At 47.4% G+C, this 21,410-nt stretch overlaps 1 protein-coding gene across 3 annotated transcripts in view; it reads right to left on the bottom strand.

Moving 5' to 3' along the window:
• Positions 1 to 1,708: 1,708 nt before the first annotated feature.
• BFSP1 (beaded filament structural protein 1) overlaps positions 1,709 to 21,410 on the bottom strand; it is a 66,291-nt gene continuing 46,589 nt past the window's right edge. For 2 of the 3 annotated variants that reach the window (XM_063633942.1, XM_055266722.2), the window contains exons 4-8: positions 19,471 to 19,563; positions 16,375 to 16,482; positions 6,402 to 6,622; positions 4,742 to 4,827; positions 1,709 to 2,833 (exon numbers count right to left, since the gene is read on the bottom strand). In XM_063633942.1, the coding sequence (XP_063490012.1) occupies positions 1,878 to 2,833; positions 4,742 to 4,827; positions 6,402 to 6,622; positions 16,375 to 16,482; positions 19,471 to 19,563 (1,464 nt within the window). In that variant the 3' untranslated portion in view covers positions 1,709 to 1,877. The remainder of the gene's footprint in view (positions 2,834 to 4,741; positions 4,828 to 6,401; positions 6,623 to 16,374; positions 16,483 to 19,470; positions 19,564 to 21,410) is intronic. The other variant, XM_063633941.1, reaches the window with a different exon arrangement.

The raw sequence follows: 21,410 nt of genomic DNA, 5'->3' as shown, positions 1-21,410 counted from the left end.
CCATGCTTGGCACAGAAGAGATCCCAATCCATTTTTCTTGACTGATTGAATATAATATAAAAATGACCTTTCTTTCCAAAGCAATACTCCCTGCCTTTTAAAATAATATAAACTCAACACATAGTTCAGAAAATAAAAAGACCCAAGGAGGAAAAGAAAGGCTTTGCAGTGGCTGTTGAAGCTGAAGATAATAGACACACAGGCCCAAGGCCTAGTACATCCTGGGCTCCAGCTAATGGTTTCTGTCATTCTCCCTTAAGCTTTTAAGTTATAAATATTTCAAAACTCAGTGGAATGGGTTCCCCATTCATCTTTTAGAAAAAACAACAAAAGCCTAATTCTTTCTTGAAATCCAAACCTCAAATGAATTTGGAACAAGATTGTTTCAAGCCCTAAATAGAAAGGAAAGGTGACTCCATTTAGTATTCTATTACCTGTAACCAAGAAATAACAGAATGTAATTTGTGATTCTGTCAATTTCCTCTAATAATGTGTACTTGTCTCACCAGATGCTTTTTGTAGGCCGATACTATAACCCATTTAAACACATTTACTCAGTTCCCTTAATGTACTTTGGAGAAGCTACACAGGGAAGGAGACTTTTTTTAATTGGCATAACTTATTTTTGGACTGTGAGTACAAAGATAGATACTGGAGGGCAACATAGACATTTGTGTAAAGATTCTGATTTTGAGTGATTTCTGTGTTTTAGGATGTGACACAGTAAGTACCTGTGTGCATGTGTGTGTGTGCACACGCAAGAACATGCACACTCACATGGCCAGTGCTATATTATGGTAATTGAGAGCATTGATAAGTCTGAAAAATCGCCCCTTAATGGCACAGCACACTGTCAGGCACATAGTACATGTTCAATAAATGCTTGCTGCACTAATTAACTCACTTCTAAACAAGCAACTTACACAGTGACACTTGACTTTACTTCTTGAAACCTGACCTAGGTTGCAATCTCTGAGTGAGAAAATTTTAAGTATCTCATACCAAGTACATTTGGTACACATATGGTGGCAGATGACACTGGTGCACTGCCTATGACTCCTTGACCTTTAGTACTTCCTTGTATTTCCAGGCCTGACTTCCAAATGCCAGCACCTAGACATCTTTGCCTGAGAGCTTTCTTGGCCCCCAGAGAGCACACCTCCCACTGACTGCCAGGAGCTGGTGGATTAATACCCCAGCTCCCTCACCCCTCAGGGAGGCTGACTCTGAGGCACATGATCTATGCTGTCTCCCAGAGCTCCTCAGTGGCCCCTGGTGTGAGCTGATTTGGTGGTAACGTCCTCCTTATTGGTTCCCTTCTCTTCCCTGCCTTCTCCACTCTCCTACTTGTGCATCCTAAATTCATCTTCCAATGAAACTTCACATTCTCTGCTTTGGGATCAGCTTCTGGGGGAATCCACGCTAAGAGAGATGCCTTTAATAATTTCACCTCTAGCAAAACACTCATCCACATAAGCATGCACTTGTGCTTGAAACGGAATGAAGATGAGCCAATGTCATCAACTAGCATGTTTCTGTGTGAAATTCAGATGCTATCTGAGTCTCTAATGAGACTTATGAACCAGGACGAAGAGCATGTCTCTTTCCTAAATGAGGATGGTGTGGTGGCCATTTAACAGAGCATCCTTGTCCTCATGAAGCTGACCCACCTACATTCCCAAGGTCCCTATTAATTAGACAAAGGATGTGCAAGCAAAGAAAACATTTTAATGAAGGCTTCGTTGGCAATGCCAGATGGGTCAACTATGGTCTAATCCAAACAGGAACCCTCACCCTTTTATCATTTGCTCTAAAATATCAAAGCATTACACCTACAGTGGCCCCAAAGACATTTTATCCCATTAAGCCTGGGCATTTTAAGAGCTCTTCTCTCCTGATTTCTTCTTGTCTGACTTTGTCTTTCCAATCATGGTCTCCACGATCACAGCGGTTTCTTCATACGTCTGAATGCTCTCCGTGGAAATCTTCTCGATAGATTCCACCACTTCCACTGTCTTATAGGCCAAAGCCTTGGGAGGGCCTTTTTCTGGCAGGCTTCTGCTCCTAATTGCAAGCACCTCAGCTCCATCCTCACCAGCCGCAGGCTTCGGAGGCTCGGGTATAGACGGTTCCTCTGCACCAGGTGTGACTGTGGGACAGGGTCTCCCGGACCCCTCGTCCTGCTCCTCACCCTCACGTTTCTCCTCAGGGCCTTCCAGCTCTGCACCATCTGGCTCAATCTCCTTTTCTATAGGCTGCTGGTCAACTGGTTGTCCATCTTCTTTCTCCTGCAGACCTACCTGCCCATTCTCTAAAGGGGGCTTGGGTGACTCAGGAGAGGGCTCCACCTGGCCATCATAAAGCACAGAGTCTTCTTCAACAGAAACAGCCACCCCACCTTTGGCTGTGATGGAGGAGACATAGAACCTAGGGTCCACGTAATTAGCATCCCCTGTGACCAGCACATGCCGCTCTTTGGTGTAGAGCTCAGTGGGGGTCTCAGGCTCTTTGGGGCTTCTCACTTTCTCCTTGACCTTCCTGTATAGTTTCCCAAAGCCTTTGCTTATCTGCCCTCCATCTGGCACATCCTCTGAAGCCCCTTCTTGTGTCAGGGGACTTACTTCTTTACTTTCTGATTCAAACTTAGATTCACTTTCCTCTTTAAGTACCACCTGTACCAGCTTTGTGTCTTCCAAACCTTTTAATGTTGCATCTTCCAGAGCTCCGTTCATTTTGTCTTTTGCTATAATCTCTTTTCTCCTTGGAACATTCTTGGGGAGACCTTTTTGTCTTGGTTTTGCTGCTGTTATATCCTGCAGAGCCCTGGTAAGATCTGGAAAAACACACAGGCAGAAATTCAAGTATAATTGTCATTGAGAGAGAAAGAAAATATGCTGGTTGGAAAACAGGCTAACTCGGAAACAAACGCCTATACCTATAGTACTAGGGTGGGGCTTCCTTCATCTGGAGCAGAAGCAATGGAAGAAAGGCCTTGGCTTTGTTGCTCCATGGCCCAGGCTGAGGTCCAGCTGGGCGACTCTGGACAAGTCACTGGATGCCTTCGGGCTTCCAGAGGGAAGGTGCTCCCTGTTCTGACACCCACAGTTCACCACCACACCAGGCAGAACCTACGAAGGTATGCAAGGCCATTGTCCTGACACTCAGTGGGAGCCCTAGCCCCTGTTCCCACTGCAGCCCCACTGAGCTCACAGCAGACACTTGGATCCACAGAAGCCCATTCCTCAAAGTTATTCTCTCCTCTGACTTCCTCAAAGGAGAGATGACAGAGCTACCTGGGGGCTTCTGACATGCTCAGATGGCCTTGGGCCTGGAGATGGAACCCGTTCATGGTGGATCTGCCTCATTCCATATTTAGCTCAAGCTAGATAAATGCCACCCAGCTGTGATCAGCCTCCCCTTCCTCCCAGGCCAAGAGAGGAAGTGATGCTATGAAATTCAGAAATGACAGGAATCCCCTGCCCCAAGTCCACCCTCCTGCTTCCAGACTAGCTGAAAGGAAAAACTAAAAGTTGAAGAAAACACACAAAATTCTCACCTGGTATAATCTATGAGGCTTCACGCCTCCATCCACATAGTGAATTTTGAGCTTTTTCAGCCCAAAAGTCATCCCCTGCATCCCCTCCCACTGGTAACCACAGGGCAAGACTGACCAAGCACCGGCATCAAGCATGGCTGATTCACAATAAAAAGAGAGCCAGGTGAGCCGGCAATAGCAGACATGGGTCACAAAGCTACAGGTGCAAGGGATGCAGAGAGGGACGGGGCACAGGAGAACTGCTGGGAGCTGGTATGCGAAGAGGAGGTGCTTACAGGACTACACAGAATCTCAGGGCCCGGTGCCAAAAAAGCCCACAAGACCCCTTGTTTCAAATTATTAAGAATTTCAGAACAGCATTAGCAGAGCATTCAGCCAAGCTGGGACCCTTAGGGCCGCATGTGCACAGGGCCGCACGCCTGCCCACCTGGCCCTGGGCGTCCGGCTGCAAGGTTGTTCCCTTTCCAACCATGTTGACTCTGGAATGCCATTTCCACAAAACCTTCTGAGCTATCTGGAAATAAGGATTTAAAGGCCCTATATGCATGAGCATCCATATTACCACCTTCTCTTTTCTCCCCAAATGCTGGGCTTGTTCAGAACTGGGAGATTTCGATGTGAGGTGAGGTCTTATAGACCAAATGTTGAAAGCAGATGCCACATTTACCAGCCAAGCTGTTTCTGCCTGCTTTGAGGGAGGGGAGAATGAGCGACGACTGAGCAGCTACTCTGCACTGGACACCATGTTACACGCGTTGGCACAAACCCTTTGATTCAATGTGGGAAGGCAGTGGGATGTGATCCAGTGTTCACTTACTGCCGAGCAGAGGGAGCAAGAAGTGAATATTGGGTTGTACTTTTCGCCCAATTAAATGCCTTGTGTTGCAAAAGTTATTGCTGTCAAACCATAAAACAAACATAAAAATACAAAATAAATGCCTCACATTAGGGATGGCATGCCCAAGGTAGCCTAGCCCCCTAGTCGATTTTTCTCCTTATAAACTTCTCAGCTCAGCCACTTAGCAAGCCAGAGAGGGCAGAGGGTGGGAAGGAGTCCTCCCTCACAAAAAAGCATTTAATTTCCAGATGGATCTGAAGCAAGCATGAACGTTAAAGTCAGGAAGAGAGCCGCTTGGTTTTTTTCAAGACAGAAAAAAACAGAAGTCCAGGGTTGGGGAGCGTTACCTTTCCCACCGGATCCAGTGCTGAGACAGACTCCATGGCTCTGGGTGAACAGGGGAATGGGAGTTTCAATGAAGGCAGAGCTCAGCCTGGCAGAAAGAACCAGAAAGAACAAGCCAAACAGATGGTCAGGGGTAAGAGTGACTCTCATTAATGTTGAGCAAAAATGAAAAAAAAAGCTTTCTCTAGACCAAATTGCTCACAAATTAGATATCGTTTTAAACAGCCATACACACATTTACATACTGGATGAGGACATAAAGGAAGTGATCATTTCTTTGAGCTCAAGAGTCATAAATTGTGAAACATACCTATAAAAAATTATAAAGTGGGGATTGCTTATAACCTAAAAATGCCACTTCTCCATGAGACAGTGCCTTTTTGAATTTTTGCCTTTTTGATTTTTTTGCCTTTTGATTTTTTTGCCTTTTTGGTTTTTTTAATTAGAGTAGCCAACCCAGGCTGAAGTATTTAGGGCAAACAGGGTATGATATCTCCAACTTAAGACATATGTATATATACATATATATATACACACACACACATATCATATATAAATAGAGAAAAAAAGATAAAGCAATTGAGATAAAATATAAACAACTGGTGAATCTGGAGTATTCAGGAGTTCCTTGTTCTATTCTTGCAACATTTCTATCAATTTAAAATTAGACCAAAATCAGAACTTATAGATAAATAAAAGAGGTATCCAGTCACCTTTCTGTGAAGACCTGTCCCAAAACAAAAATGTTTACAAAGTCATTGAAATGCCAGCTCCAGACTTATTCTTGCAGATGTGTGCATAAAGTGTTCACTGTAACATAAATATAATGTGGAATCACGCCAGATACACTGACCAGCACTGGAGAAAGAAAAATAAAATCCTGCTTCTCCTGCCAAGCATTCGAGTGCTCACAGCCAAGACAGAGCACCCAGCGTGAAGGGTGGAGCTGCTCCTGGTGGGGACCTCAGTTGTGGGGGGCTTCTCTTTTCATTCAGTCAAAATCCAGGAATTTAGCAAGACTGAAGTGAAGAATCACAAATTAATTCCCAACCTGTTCTCTGGAAAATCATGGTAGCTATGAATACTGGCACAGCTTGGAGAGAAAGAGAGAATTTCCCAGCTTTCTTAAAGTGAGTAGGGATCGAGTCACAGCTCCATTACGGAGGAGACCAGACAGACACATAGTGACAGCAACAGACTAACCCAGCGAGGCACTAAGAATTGTAAGGATGGCAGCAGGAGCATCACCAACACCTCTGAGTGCCCTCAAGTGCCAGGCTCCGTGCCAGGTAGCTCACCTGCAGCACCTCATTAAATACTCCTGGGCATCCCACCTGCTGTGACACATGTCCCCAGAGGCCTATGAGCAAAACACAGGCTTCTCAATGAGGCCTTTTCTGACCACCCTACTTAAAACTGCAAGCATTCCCCCATCACCCCTATCACCACCACCCTCCTCCCTGCTAGAACTTCCTCCTCAGCACTGGTCGTACCTTCATCCTCTGTCTCCCCTACTAGTTATCCAACACCCATGGGGTCAGGAATTGTGTTTCCTTCCCTGATACATGCCCACTGCCTATAACTGTGCCTGGCACACAATAGGCACTCAATGAAGAGTTGTGGAAGGAATAATTGGCCTGGATGGGGAGGGCACATGCTCACCTGTTGCCTTCAATCTCGATGATACGATGATACCGGTCCAGCTCATTCTTCAGGGTTTGCTGGGCGACCGCCAGCTGCCGGCAGTCGTAAGAAGACTTCTCCAGGACCCGCTCTGTCTCCTCAATCTCCTTGCGCAGTGTCTCAATCTGCTCGTTATAAAGCTGAATCTCATCGTCATAACACTCATGGGCACTTTTAATAGCTTGTTCCAGAGTTGCTGTCTGCGGGCAAGGACACGCTGTAAGAAAATCCATCCCCCTTCTTCCCTAAGAGACAGACCTCACCAGGAAAAGGAACCTGGAGTCGGTGAATGTTTTATTTTGTTTGTGTGTTTCTCTGTCCATTCGAGATTAGCAATGAATCACTTTGGAATCCTTAAGCTAAAAAGCAATGTGAAAACTGAGCTCCTGTGTCCTTACACAATTTTTTTTTTGATAGAGGATCTCACTTTGTCACCAGGCTGGAATGCAGGGATGCAATCACGGCTCACTGCATCCTCGACCTCTCAGGCTAAAGTGATCCTTCCACCTCAGCCTCCTGAGTAGCTGTGACTATAGGCAAGCACCAACATGCTGGGCTGTTTTTGTGTTTTTTTTTTGGTAGAGATAGGGTCCCACTTTGTTGCCCAGGTTGGTTTCAAACTCCTGGCTTCAAGTGATCCTCCCACCTCAGCCTCCCAAAGTGCTGGAATTACAGGCGTGAGTCACTGCACCTAGCCCTTCTCGCACTAATATCAGCACCCTCTGCAATTAGCCCATAAGGAGGCCCACCCCAAAGGCAGTCTGAAGACAAACCTAGAAAATAAAATGAAACCTAGGCCAGGTGGCCCACACCTGTAATCCCAGAACTTTGGGAGGCCGAGGCCAGCAGATCACTTGAGGTCAGGAGTTTGAGACCAGCCTGGCCAACATAGTGAAACCCCATCTCTACTAAAAATACAAAAATTAGTCGGGTGTGGGGGCACACGCCGTAATCCCAGATACTTGGGAGGCTGAGGCAGGAGAATCACTTGAACCTGGGAGGCAGAGGCTGCAGTGAGCCGAGATCAAACCACTGCACTCCAGCCTGGGCAACAGAGCGAGACTCTGTCTAAAAAAGAAAAAAAACCTGCTATTGGTGGAATAATATTTATAATTCAAATAAAGTACGTTCTTCAGCTTTAATTAATTAGCATAAATCTGATAGCAAAAAAATAAGTAAAAAGAAGAGCATACTGAATAGATAAGATGCTACATTTATTGAAATACTGAGTGGGAGAAAAGTTTCCTTGTTCTCATTCAGCTTTGATTTTCTCCTGAGTTTGGATCAGCAGAGTTACATTTATGTTTTGGTAGCTAAGGTGTGTGTGTGTGCCCTTGTGTACACATAAAATAATGTCAGAGAAATACAGTACATTAATCAGAGCAAGTAAAAATTAAGGCAGGAAAATAGAAAGAGATAGTTTTATATTCAGTGTAAGAGCTTGTGATGATACATAAAGACCCATAAATGCTCAGTCATGGGCCACATAACAGTACTGCAGTCAACAATGGACTGCGTATAGGATGGTGGTCCCATAAGAGTATAATGGAGCTGGACAACTCTTGTTGCCTAGTGACAACCACAGCCATCCTAGGGCCGTGGAGCCACACGTTCACTCACATGTCTGTGGGGACGCCGGCGTAAACAGACGTGCTGCCAGTTGCATAAAAAAAGTCTAGCACATGCAATTATGTACAACACATAATACTTGACAATGATAATAAACAACTATGTTACTGGTTTATGTATTTTTGATACTACACTTTGTCTCATTATTTTGGCGTGTAGTCCTACTTTTAACGAGATGTTTCTGATAAGACAGTGACGCCGCGTTACTCCAGCCGCAGCCTCCTGCAGCTCACGTTTCCCACATCTCTTGATTGCAATATTTTCTCTTGTGTTTGATCAAGTGTTATTACAAAAGAGTCAAGAAGCTTAAAAAAATATTTAAACTTTATAAAGTAGAGGCCGAGATGGTCGTGATTCTTTTCCAATCTCGTTCTTGAGTAGGAAAGAATTTGACACGCATGGTCCTCAAAAACAAAACAAAACAAACAAAACCACACTTCTACCTCGCGCAGCCCTTCTGGAACTCAGTGTGCACTGGAGCCACCTGCGGGTGTTAAGAGTCTGACTCAGCAGGGATGGGGGCCGGAGACTCCGCATTGCTCACCAGCTCCCACGCGATGTTGATGCTGCCGGTCCATGGGCCACACTTCGAGCCACGAGGGGTGAGACACGCATCTATATTCAACTTCATTATGTCCACTACAGGCATTTCCTACATCCAGACCTAAATGTATCTACTGGACACCCTGGAAGATGATCATTGCCATCAAAACCCAATTCTTCACTTTATACACTTTATGCCCTTGGATCATGAAATTCCTTAGGTGAAAATGTAGCTTTCAAAGGTGTTCGGCAAATGGCTGGGTGTGGTGGCTCACATCTGTAATCCCAGCACTTAGGGAGGCCAAGGCGGGAAGATCACTTGAGGTCAGGAGTTCAAGACCAGCCTGGCCAACATGGTGAAACCCCATCTCTACTAAAAATACAAAAATTAGCCGAGCGTGGTGGCTGCTGCCTGTAATCCCAGCTACTCGGGAGGCTGAGGCACTTGAACCCGGGAGGCGGAGGTTGCAGTGAACCAAGATCGTGCCACTGCACCCCAGACTGGGTAACAGAGCAAGACTCTGTCCAAAAAAAAAAAAAGCACGTGTTCAGCCATAGATCTGTTGCATCAGGAGGGAGGAGGAAGGGAAGAAAAGGTACACGTGCTAAGCACTCTGGGGAGATGTCTGTCCAGTCCACGTTGTCCCTGTGTCTGATGTCAGCCCCACCCATCCACAGGCAGGGTCCCAGCAACAAGGTGACCCCACTCTCCTGTACAGAGTTATAGGACCAGGGGTGGGCCTGACCCAGGCTGGCCTGTCACATGCCTTCTCTCCTGGGAATCTGGAAAGGGGTCTCAGAAATCTCAGAGTTGGTGGCAGGTTCTAGACAACAGGGACACATGAACAGGTCTGAGGCTGCCGCTCTGGAGTGGCGAGCTTTCACGTGCATGGCAAAGTTGAGAAAGGTAATTATTTGGAGAGGAAAAGAAATGAAGCCGAAAGGCAAAGACAAACAGAAATTAGAGAGCCATGGCAAGAGAAGGAAGAGATAGAAAAGGAGACAGAGAGCAGCTGCCTCAGCTCCCAGTTCCTGGTTCCTAATTCCTGACGCACACCTGTTCTCAGATTTCATGCCCTGCCTTTTATACCCTGCTCCTTTGGAAAAAAAAAATAGTACCTTTCCAGTGGAGAAACCTGGCAGACAGCACCTGAACCAAGTGATCAGAGTTAATGTCACCCGTATGAGGACACAGCCACATAATGAAATACTCAGGACACAGCGTCACTCCATGGGGGTCTTGCCAAGAATGCAGAACCTCCATCTAATCTTGAGAAAACATCAGGGAAACCCAAAAGGAGAGATGTGCCACAAAGCCACTGGCCTGGGTTCTTCCAAAGCATCACGGTCACGGAAGACAGAGAACGACTGGGGACCATCCCAGTCTGGGGGAGACAAACAAGACATGACACCTAAATGTGAGTAGGATCTAGACCAGGAAAACACATGAGTGGAGCAACTGGTGAGATTTTAGCGCTCTCTCTTAATAGGACAAGATCATTGTTAATTTCCAGGTTTTTATCATTGGCCCGTGGTTTTGTGGAAGCTGGGTGAGGGGTATGTAGTGGAAACTACTGTGCTGTTTTTGCAACTTTTCAAAAATCTAAAATTACTTCTGAACAAGACAAGAGTCCCCTTCCTGTTTCAGCTAGTGTGATCCAGTTTCTGTTTCTCCCAAGAAATCTGGATTCAAACAGTCACCTGTAATAGCAAATACATGTCAGACACACTAACGTCTGGTGCAGCCAAATCTCACCCACACCAGAGTGTTCAGACACTCTAAGAAACACTTCCAAGGAATATGGGGATTTAAAAGACCACTTTGAGGCCCAAATCTCAAAGAAGCATTGGAATTACATGGTGAGGGAAGTGTGTGGGGCTGTAGAGAACATAGAGGGGCCATGTGTTGGGGGATGGGGCGAGAGGGCTCATGAGACAGACTATTCTCACTTTTATTTTTTGAGACAGGGTCTCACTCTATTGCCCAGGCTGGAGCGCAGTGCTGCCATCAGGGCTCACTGAAGCCTTCACATCCTGGGCTCAAGCAATCCCCACACCTTTGTCTCCTCAGTAGCTGAGATTACAGGTGAATGCCACCATATCCAGCCAATTTAAAAAAAAAAAATTTGTAGAGACAAGGTCTAATTATGTTGCCTAGGCTGGTCTTGAACTTCTGGGCTGAAGTGATCCTCCCACCTTGGCCTCCCAAAGTACTGGGATTACAGGCGTGAGCCATAGCACCTATAATCTCTCACTTTTCTATGTTTGAAATCTTCCATAATAAAGAGTAAAAGAAAAAATTACATATGAAGAGAATGTACCCCAGATCACTGACCCAGGAGCTCTAGGGTGGCCGTCCCTTTTGGGTGTGGGTTCCCCAGCCCAGAGTGGGGGTAGTGGCTCATGCTGATAAGTCCTAAGCTGGGTCAGCCTTATCAGGGAAGGGCTGTCATTCTTTCCACTTTACAGATGAGGAAACTGAGGCACACTGGCAAAGTGGCTTGCCCATAAATACCACAGCAGGATTTGAATCTACCTGTACAAGGTCTGAAACACCTCCCAGAGCCAGGCCACCCTTGCCCCGCACCTCAGCCTCCTCCCTGCTGCAGGCAACAATATGCAAGCACACACGTGCACGCGCACACACACACTCTCTCTCCAGGGCCCCTGCAAACTCCCCATTCCCACACAGCAACAGGCCAACACCAGCCTGTTCTCTCTGAAGACATGGGAAAGTCAGTGTGAGCTATGCAGAGACCTCTCCTTGCAGGTTTTCAATTAGCAAAGTTTTAAACTGTAAATAGAATCACAAAGCGTCACAAAATGGGAAATGAGAGCCCAGGAAAGTCACCTGTGATCTTTCTACCCTACAAGTGGAGTGCAATCTTTTTATGTCTCATGAAGTGGTGATTGTTGTTTTTGTGGTAGTGGTAGGGGGTGGAGGGATGGGGTGTTTTCTTGGGTGTGCATTTGTGTTTGTTTGAAGAAGGCTGCATGTTTTAAAGGCTGGAGATCCTCTGCTGCAGCACTGCGGGAGGAGCTCCTGTCCTGGGCGCCCCCACAGCCCCCATCCCCCACAGGACCATGAGGCCCTGAGCCCTCCAACCCCGCACTGGTCGCAGATGCTCTACGGGATTCTGCTGAGTCCAGTGAAGTGATGACTTGGTTTATAAAACTGGACTGATGTCTATATCGACGTGGTTTTTATAGCTCCATAATTTAAATCTTTGATCAGAAGGAAGGGTGTTCAGGAAAACCAGTAAGAGCTCCTGTCTCAGGAGCTCAACACGAATGGAGATGCCTGTGACGAGAGCCACTGTGGCACGGCATCCACTGCCACCCAGCACCAGCCTGGCCAAGGAGAAGGAGACACAGACCCTCCTCTAGAAGGCCAAAGTCTAGCAGAGGAGGCACGCCCAGGGCATCTCGGAGGGAGAAAGAGGCTTCCAGAGGAGGCAGGACCAGTCCTGGGAACCGAGGAAGGAAAGGGACTTCCAGAAAGGAGAGAAGGAATGAACAAAGGGGAGGCCCCAGAAACTGCAGGAGGTGTCAGGAGACAAAGAGAGGTTGGCCCAGGGTTCCTCCAAGGGTGGGGCCATGCGGCAACCTGAACTTTATCCAGAGCCAGGTGACTGCTATTTCTGCCTGGACCGTTAGATTGCCTGGTTTATATCTGTCTCCCCACTGGGCTGTGAGCTGCTGAGGGCAGGACACAGGCAGGAGCCTGACGCGAGCCCCATCTGGAGGGGCGAGCTCCCACCTCAGTCCTTAGGACCCCAGACAACTTTAGGTGCAAGGTCTTTTTTTTTTTCCCCCCTTAAAAAAAAAAAAACAACTCATTACATACTGTCTTACACAAACTAAACCACTAGATGGTGCTAAGTGACTTTAATGAGAAATGAGACATGGGCGGTTCCCACTTTGCAATTTTAAAAAGTGACTTTCTTTACTTCCCTGTCACAGAAACTCTCAGTTCATGCAATTTAGGGAACTAAAATTACCTGTCCTTTCCTCTCCACCTGTCCGAAGTGCTTCCTCCAGGGCTCTTACGGGTATATGTGCACTTATTTGAAGGAGAGGCTTCCAGCTCCAAGCCCAGGCACTATTGTCCCATCCTCCGCCCAGCGTCTCCCAGACTGAGCCCGCAGAGCCACGTGGAGGGCTTGTGAAAACAAGGCGCACCGGCCCGCCCCAGAGCTCCTGGGTCAGTGGTCTGGGGTGCCTGTGAATTTGCATTTCTGACAAGTTCCCAGGTGGTGCCCCGGCTGCTGGGACGGGCACCTCACCCTGAGGACCCCTGCTGTGGAGAGTTCGGGAAGCTTCGGACGCCCTAACCATAGGGGGAACCCGCTGCCACGGCCCTGGGGCTACCAGATGCTCTCCCTTGGCCCGCCCTCCACCGAGTTCGGCCACAGTGCGGGCCCTGCCCAGAGGTGTGCGGCCACATCTTCCTTCAGCTCTAGCTTAGCTGCTACATTGGGAAGCCACTAAAACCTTTAAAACCAGCAAAAACCCAGCCACAAATATTTGAAATAAGGCCCAAGCCTGGGACATAGGGGGGACCGGGTGGAACATTCGCTCCCTCCCTGGGACCCGCCCCTACCCTGTGGTTCTCAGTGTGGCTCCTGGACCGGCAGCAGCACCATCACCGGGACACCGGAACATGCAGCATCCCAGGCCACACCCCAGACCCACTAAGTCAGGAGCTCCTGGGCGTGCCCAGCCACATCTGGGTTTTCATCAGAGCTAAGGAGGCAGAATTTTGGCCCCCATGACCTTTTCCCCTTGGTGCTATACCCTTGAATATGTTACATGGCAAAAAGGGACTTTGCAGATATAATTAAAGTTCTTAACCGGTTACCCTTTTTTAAGGAAAGGAGTTTATTCAAGATTATCCCCTAAAAACAGAAGTCAGAGAAACGCATAAGTCCAAGTCAACGAGATGAGACACAGGAAGAGGGTTCAGAGTTCGCTGCCGGCTCTGAACGTGGAGGGGCCTGAAGCCAAGGAGCATGGGCAGCCCTGACAGCCACTCCTGGCCAGCAGCGGCAAAGAAACAGGGTCCTCACTCCTGCCAAGAACTTGAATCAGACTGGAAGCAAATTCTCCCCTAACAACCTCTGGACAAAGGCCCAGGCTGGCCAACATCCTTCTTTCTACCTTTTGAAACCCAGAGCAGAGAAACTGATAGGACCCACCCAGACTTCCCACCTACACAACTGCAATGACACGGGTGCTGTTCAAAGCCCCTGCTAGTGGTGACTCATCAAGGCAGCAACAGAAAATGGACACAGCCATGTGTCATCAGCTCCATGCTACAGCTTGTTACTGAGTGAGTATAAGCACATCTGTCATTTTATTTAAAATGATTCAGTAATATTTTGATAACTGTTTTAATATAATTAGTTTCTTTTTTTTTTTTGGAAACGGGGTCTCATTCTGTTGCCCAGGCTGGAGTGCAGTGGCTCAATCTCAGCTCACTGCAGCCTCAACCTCCCCAGGCTCAGGCAGTCCTCCCATGTCAGCTTCCTGAGGAGCTGGAACCACAGGTATGCACCACCACGCCCAGCTAATTTTTGTATTTTTTGTAGAGGTGGGGTTTCGTCATATGGCCCAGGCTGGTCTCAAATTCCTGGACTCAAGCAATCCACTCACCTTGGCCTCCCAAAGTGCTGGCATTACAGGCGTGAGCCACCACACCCAGCCTGGTTTCCTTTAAATTATCTGTACTTTATTTTATGCCTTTACCATCATTTTTCTGAGAAGGGGCCTCCATCAGACTGCCAAGGGTGGGAGTGGAGGAGGCAGCACAGAAGAGGTGTTTGAGACCCTGCTTTAGAGATGAGGGCATCAGGGAAAAGCCAGGAGGTCCTCCTGCAGCCACTCAGGTTAGAAACAGGCAGCCAAACAGAGGTTTCATTTCATGTTCTCAGAAACCAGGTTAATCTGTTGTGAAATTTCTTATTTTGATATTCAACAAATACATACCTGTACATAAAGAGAGGAACATTCTTTTTGTCCTGGAACTGGAATTTGCCATCTAGGCTGGGCTCCTTCATCTTTCTCAGTATCTCTATGGCAGTGGTTTTCAACTTTATCACCACCGCCCCAGGAAAAACCACATTTCTCACTGCCAGCCATACACATCAGATAGATGTGTGTGTGTGTGTGTGTGTGTGTGTGTGTGTGTATTTCAGCATATCCATATGGATATAGAGAGATAAAACAAGGGCTTCACAAAACAAATCCTCCCTTTCGCTTGCCGTACATTCTGTTTTTCTTATTATATTTTAGTCTAGCATTTTGTTGACTTCCTTTTACATGCCAGTCAATTCTACTGAGTTCATTTTACATCCAAAAATGAGTTGTCACTAGCCATTTGGGAAACGCTGGTCTCTAGGACCACAACTGGGCTTATATCCATGTCCCTATTCACATACACAGCACACACACACATACACATGACACACACATACCACACATACTTCACATACACATCCCACATATATCACACATACCATGTATATCACACACACACATCCCACATACACAAACACATACAACCCTTATTCTATCCTGTCAGAGCCTCAGAAGAAACCACACAGGCCCCAGTCACCAGGATGAGGCACATGGTCCCTGAGCCAGGGTTTGTCTCGCAAGGAGGAGGAGTTTTAAGGGCCTCAGCTGGTTTCTCCTGCTGCGATCGATCATCAGCTCAGGGGACCACCACAGACCTGGGTTTGCTTTCCAGCAGCCCCTGAGAGCTGCTGCACTGTGAGTTTTGTGTGGTGCATGCCGGGATGGGAATTAGGATGTGAACTCCAAGGTCCCAAAATGAAATCCTGAGCAGACATGGGGGCACTGGAAATCAATAAAAAGCGCTACATCTAGTTGTGGCTTCACATTTTTAGACAGAGTAACACATAACATCCAAATGGTCCAGGCTTTCTGAAATGTCCGATTTTTACACGTTTTGCTCTCTTGTCCCCATGTGTACTTGTCAAACCAAATGTCAACTTACTTTTTGGTTTGGGAAATGTGGTTAGAGAGCCATACAAAGGTGCAGCATTTTAACTCAACCGTCCCTGTGGAATGACCTGCTGTAAGGTAATGAGAAAGAGACAGAACTGGAAGGAACAAAGGAAGATGAGCTGGGAAGTAGCCAAGAAGGCACAGGCCACAGGACAGCGTGGGGCTTTTCTGTTTTGTTTTCAAATTAAGCTTCACCCAAAAGGGGTGGGGGTAGAAATGTGAGCTTTCCACCAACATGTTTCTAACTAGAAGCAAACACTGATAACAACCACTCTTTCCCGGTTGTAATCAAATTCCGAAGGAGAACTGTTACCATGAGAAGAAAAACAGAAGCACAGATTTGAACAAGTGGAGGATAAAAATCCCTATGGTGTCCATTTCTTCTTATTCTTACGAAGCCTGACCTGGGCAAAATGAATGCATGATGTAGACACTGGGGCAGCCTAAGCCTAAGCCTCGGTGGGGAGGGCATGACTCGAAGGAGTCCCAAGGGGCACCTCTGAGGGGCCAGGAATGAGCGTGGCGCCTATGTCCTCTGGCTCAGGACTCTCTTTGTGTCCTGGAAAACTCCTCAGTCCAGGGCAGAGCAGAGCACTTGGTCACCCACTCAGAAAACCCCGTTTCTGCCAGGAATATAGGATATGTTCAGTGTGTGACAGCTCCTCAAGCTGCATGCATGTGCCTGCGTGTAACACCTCCATAAAACATGTGGGAAGCCCCAATGCACATATGGCAGACTCGAGCATACCTGGGACTGCAGCTCCACTCTCTGTGCCTGCAGGTGGGACAGCACCTCCCGGCCCTCCTCCAGCTGACTCCGCAGGGCGGCCACCTCCCGCTCCGTCAGGAGCTTCTCCTGCACAGAGAAGGCCAGAGTCAGACTCACAGGACATGCAGAGAGGAAAAGGGCAGAGAAGGTGTGGGGCCTCGGTATGGATGGAATATCCATGTCCCCCTGAATTCTGTGTTGAAGCCCTAACTAACTCCCAAGATGAAGGTTTTAGGAGGTGGGACCTTTGGAAGGTGTTAGGGTTAGATGAGGTCATGAGGATGGGGGGCCCCATGATGTGATTAGGGTCTTTGTAAGAACAAGAAGAGAACCCAGAGCCCCCACCCCCAGCCCCTGTCTGTCTGTCATGTGAGACACAGCAAGAAGGCAGCCGTCTTCAAGCCAGAAAGAGAGCCCTCGCCAGACACCAATTCTGCTGGCACCTTGATCTTGGACTTCCAGCACCCAGGACAGTGAGAAGTAAATGTCTGCCTGTCAGCCCTCCCATCTATAGTGTCCTGTTATAGTAGCCTGAGAAGACTAAGCCAGGCCCACGGCGCAGCCATCAATGCCTTTTGCTTTGTCTTCAAAGTCTGAACCTCCTTGGGAGTGTGAAACGCCGGGACCGAGTACCAGGAGACCAGAGCTTAGACCTGGCTGTGCCATGAACCTACTAAGAGACTCTAGAAAAGGCATTTGACTCTCAAAACCTCTGTTTTCCCTTCTGTGAAAAGGAAAACCTGGAATGCACACTCTCTAAGAAAATGAAGGTTGGTTGGAGCCGCAAGCCACACGCTGTGCTCGGATGTCAGCGCAGCACAAAGCAGGAGCCATCAGCCCCAGTGGGTGAAAGGGAAGTGATGCTTCAGGGAATGGCTGGAAGGAAATCCTCCGACCTCTCCACACTCTGCCAAGCAGGTGCTTCTCTCCTGACCTGCCTTTCCACATCTACTCAAAAATATTCAAATTGTTTCACAAAGACCTGACTGCTCAAGAGCCATGCATTCTGACACAGAGCACATTGACTCGAAGCCACACAAAATCAAACACCAAGTCTACACCGAGGGTTTCTGTGTCCAGAGGCTGCATGGAAGGCAGACTCTGCTTCAAACACCTTACAAAGTGGCTGCAGCAATGACACAGACATACAGGAAAGTGACTGTCTAACTCGATTGTAGAATTGCTAAGCTAAGACTCATAAAGATGTGATGCTTTCTCAATCGGTGCTTCTCCATCCTGAGCATGCACACGAATCCCTGCAGATCTGGCTAAGATGCAGATTCTGCCTCAGTGAGTCTGAGGCTGGACTGGACACTCTGCACGTCTCACAAGCCCAGATGATGCTGATGGATGACATCAAAGTCAGTTTAGTGTCTGTATACTTATGACTTAGAAGGGTCTTATTACAAGGGAATAGATGATACAATTCAAAAGGTATGCTCGGATGTAAAACACCTTTGAGATAGAGTTGGGTTTGAAAAATAAAAGTAACATCTCTGGAAAGGAATCTCTAGGAAAGAAAATTAAGGCTTCAGGAAAAGCTTTTTTAGGCCTTTGTAGCAACCTCAGTTACATCCACTAAGGAGAACAGGGTCCTGAAATGGTAACTGGTGGGCAATTCGGACAAGACTATCCTCATGAATGCCAAAAAAAGTAACTTTCCTGTCTCTTAGATGATACTTTGTAGGGTTTAAAAGTGTCTTCTAAAGCAAATTTGGGGATTTCTTTAGCTTTGTATAAAATAATTCAGATGAAAAAGTTCAGGCAGCCAGTGACCCCAGCCCATGGGTTCTGCAGCAGATTGTCTGCATGCTGGTCCTGGGCAAGCCCCACCTCCTGGGCAGCCCATTCATTGACTCAGAGCATGGCCTGAGCACACATCTAGGCAATTATAAGTGTCACCAGGGTTGAGAGACACCATCCTAGGTCATCCTTGCAAAAAGACCCAGAACCTTCTCTCTTGACCAATCCACCAAACCTTGTACTAGCCTACCACAACCTCTGGAGAAGGGACACTGTAACATTTTTATTTTAATTTGCATCATTTCCAGTGTTTGTGGGGTTTGTTTGTTTCTTGTTTCTTTGTTTGTTTAGAGACGGGGTCTTGCTATGTTGTTCAAGCTGGTATTAAACTCCTAGCCTCAAATGATCCTCCCACCTCAGCATCCTGAGTAGCTGGGATTACAAGCATGAGCCACCTCACTCGGCACCAGTCTATATATATATGTATCATGCTATGCATCACAAAACTCCATAAAGCATATTAGGAAAAAACATTACTATCCTGTTGAGCAGCTAGAGAGCTAAATGAAGAAGGAATTTGGAACATAATATCGGAAATAATTTTTCATATCCAAATCTTTAGTTTTTACAAATCGGCTTCAACAATCTCTATCCTTTCCCACTAGTTTCCACGCCACAGGCTCACATAATCATTAGCAGAGCTCCGTCTTGAAAATATATTCACTAATTACCTGAGATTCTCTGTATTTGAAATTCATTATCAGATTGATAGGGAGAATAAGGAAACAAACCAATTTTTTAAATGGGCAAGAGGCTTGAGCAGATACTTGCACAAAGAAGCTATCTGGATGGCAGATGAGTGCACAAAAGGATGCTCAGCTTCCTTAGTCATTAGGGGATGCAAATTAAAACCACCACCATTAGAAGAGCGAAGACACACTAAGAAGCTGACATACCAAGTGCTGGCAAGGACAGGGAGCCACAGAAACCCTCACGCGTTGTGGGTGGAGATGCAACAATGGCACATCGCTTTGGAAAGCAGCTTGGTCATTTCTTATAAAGTATGCAAGGAAGAACAGCTCATAATTCTCAAGAGAAAATACCGAAGAAAACGGTCAAGGACACGGTTTACATCCTCACGTGTCTAAATATTGGCATTTACAGTACAAGTAAAATATCAGAAGAACAAACTTCAGATAAGGATACAAGGCAAGAGTGGGGAGTGGACCCTGGTGGCCACCCTCACAGTCCAACCTGTGAGCCCTTCCCTGGGAGTCTCCAGGTATGGCTTTCCTCCAGGGCTGGTTTGCCTTTTCCTGCTCCAATTCTTACCTCCCTCATCCCACTCGTCACAATGGATGCTGGAGGAGCGGTGTGGATGATCTGCTGCAGGATGCTGATATAGGTCTGAACTTCCAGAAGATTCTGTTGGGGGAGGGAAAGCATTCTCATTATAAGTTGAGCTGCACTGGGTTTTCCTTCTAGTACTAGATGAGCACAGGAATGGACACTTCCACATGCTCCCTCATCACAGACAGTATAGACCATGACCAGGTTCAGGAGGAAGAAGAGACTGATGCATTTGCTGCCATGGGTGGGCCTGCCCACATGTGCACCATGCTCATTCCTGGCCCCTCAGTCTCCTTTATCTTTATAAGAACAATGGGGCAGATGAATAAACTAAGACTTGCTTTATTTCACCGTTTCTCTTCAGTTACGTTGGTGCATTGGTCTTCACAAAGCCCTGGGTGGTGGAGGCACAAAAAAAAAAAAGAGGAAAAAACCAGCCCTCACCAGACATGGTGGCTCACACCTGTAATCCCAGCACTTTGGGAGGCCAAGGCAGGTGGATTGCTTGAGCCCAGGAGTTGCAGACCAGCCTGGGAAACATACTAAGTCCCCATTTCTACAAAAAGTTTTAAAATTAGCTGTGTGTCGTGGTGTGCACCTGTGGTCCCAGCTACTTAGGAGGCTGAGGTAGAAGGATCACTTGAACCTGGGGGTGGGTGGAGGCTGCAGCAAGCTGTGATCACCCCACTGTACGCCAGCCTGAGTGACAGAATGAGACCCTGTGTCAAAAATAAATAAGTTAAAAGGCCCTGGAGGGCACAAAGGACCCTTTCCAACACCAGCAGTGTTTCAAAGAATGGGCTTTGGTCAATCAGGCCTGGACTAAAAGACTTACTGGCTATGTGTGACCTCAGGCAAGCTATTTAAACCTCCTAAAATGCAAGATCTTCTATAAAACTGGGATAACTATCTGTAGGGATGCCTGATCCCCTTTACCGGCCAGTGCCCATCCCCAGCTCTGTGAGTAACAACAGATAACACGGCCCTCTCCAGAAAGCAGCCCTTGGCCAACAAATGGTCATCTTGTCCAGGAAGCTACCAGGCCCTGCCTCATCCCCAACCGAGGCCAATGACTGACAGCACAGGAGTACAAAAGACCAACTCTCTCGACTCCTTGAGGGACCCGGCTGTGGTGTAATTCACATTCACACTCCCGAGCTTCCTGTGGGATCAGTCCCACAGCTGGACTCCGGCTGAGGACATATCCTTGCTCTGCTCCCTGCCCTGTCTTGCCCTTTTCCTCCCCTCCTCCTCAGAGCCCTCCACTAAGACATCAGTGACAAAAAATCACTACCTAGAGCTCTGCTTAGAGGGAGCCTGCCTGACCTGAGCACTATTTCACAAGGCTGCTCTTGGGATCCAGTGAGATACTGCAGGGAAGCCTCACAGTGTGAGCTATCATCATCACTGTCATCACCATCATCATCATCCTAAATGGCCTGGAAGAATTCTTTGAGCTGCTTCAAAACTGGCCCAGGCACTGTTCCCAGGATTCCATCAAGTAGAGCAGAAGCAAGGAGGTAGGTGGGGAGGAGGAAATGGCTGGGCCTGATGGAAAGTTGGAGGGACCCTGATTGGAGCAGACAGGCCTGGTGTACTGATGCAGGTACACACTGAGGTGGGAAGGGAACTGGAGGTTCACTGAGCACTTGCCAAGCTCCAGGTTGTATGCATGTTAGCACATTGCCTTAGTTTGAGTTTCCCCAGAAGCAGACCCTGAGAGAGGGATCTGAGTGCAAACAGTTGACTGGGCAATGATGCCAGGAAACATGACGGGTGGAGTGGGAAAGTGAGGGAGGAAGGGAGGGCAGTCAGCGAGGGCTATTACCAATGGATCACCACTGTGGGCACCTGGAGCTCAATCCTGGTGAGTATCTCTGGGTGCCAGTGCAGAACAAAAGCCTCAGAGTTGGTCTACAAAG

Source organism: Symphalangus syndactylus, chromosome 24 (genome assembly GCF_028878055.3).
Source record: "Symphalangus syndactylus isolate Jambi chromosome 24, NHGRI_mSymSyn1-v2.1_pri, whole genome shotgun sequence".
In the NCBI taxonomy this organism is placed as follows: domain Eukaryota; kingdom Metazoa; phylum Chordata; class Mammalia; order Primates; family Hylobatidae; genus Symphalangus; species Symphalangus syndactylus.
Note: the sequence above shows the minus strand (reverse complement) of the source record. Positions and strands in the feature narration are given on the sequence as shown.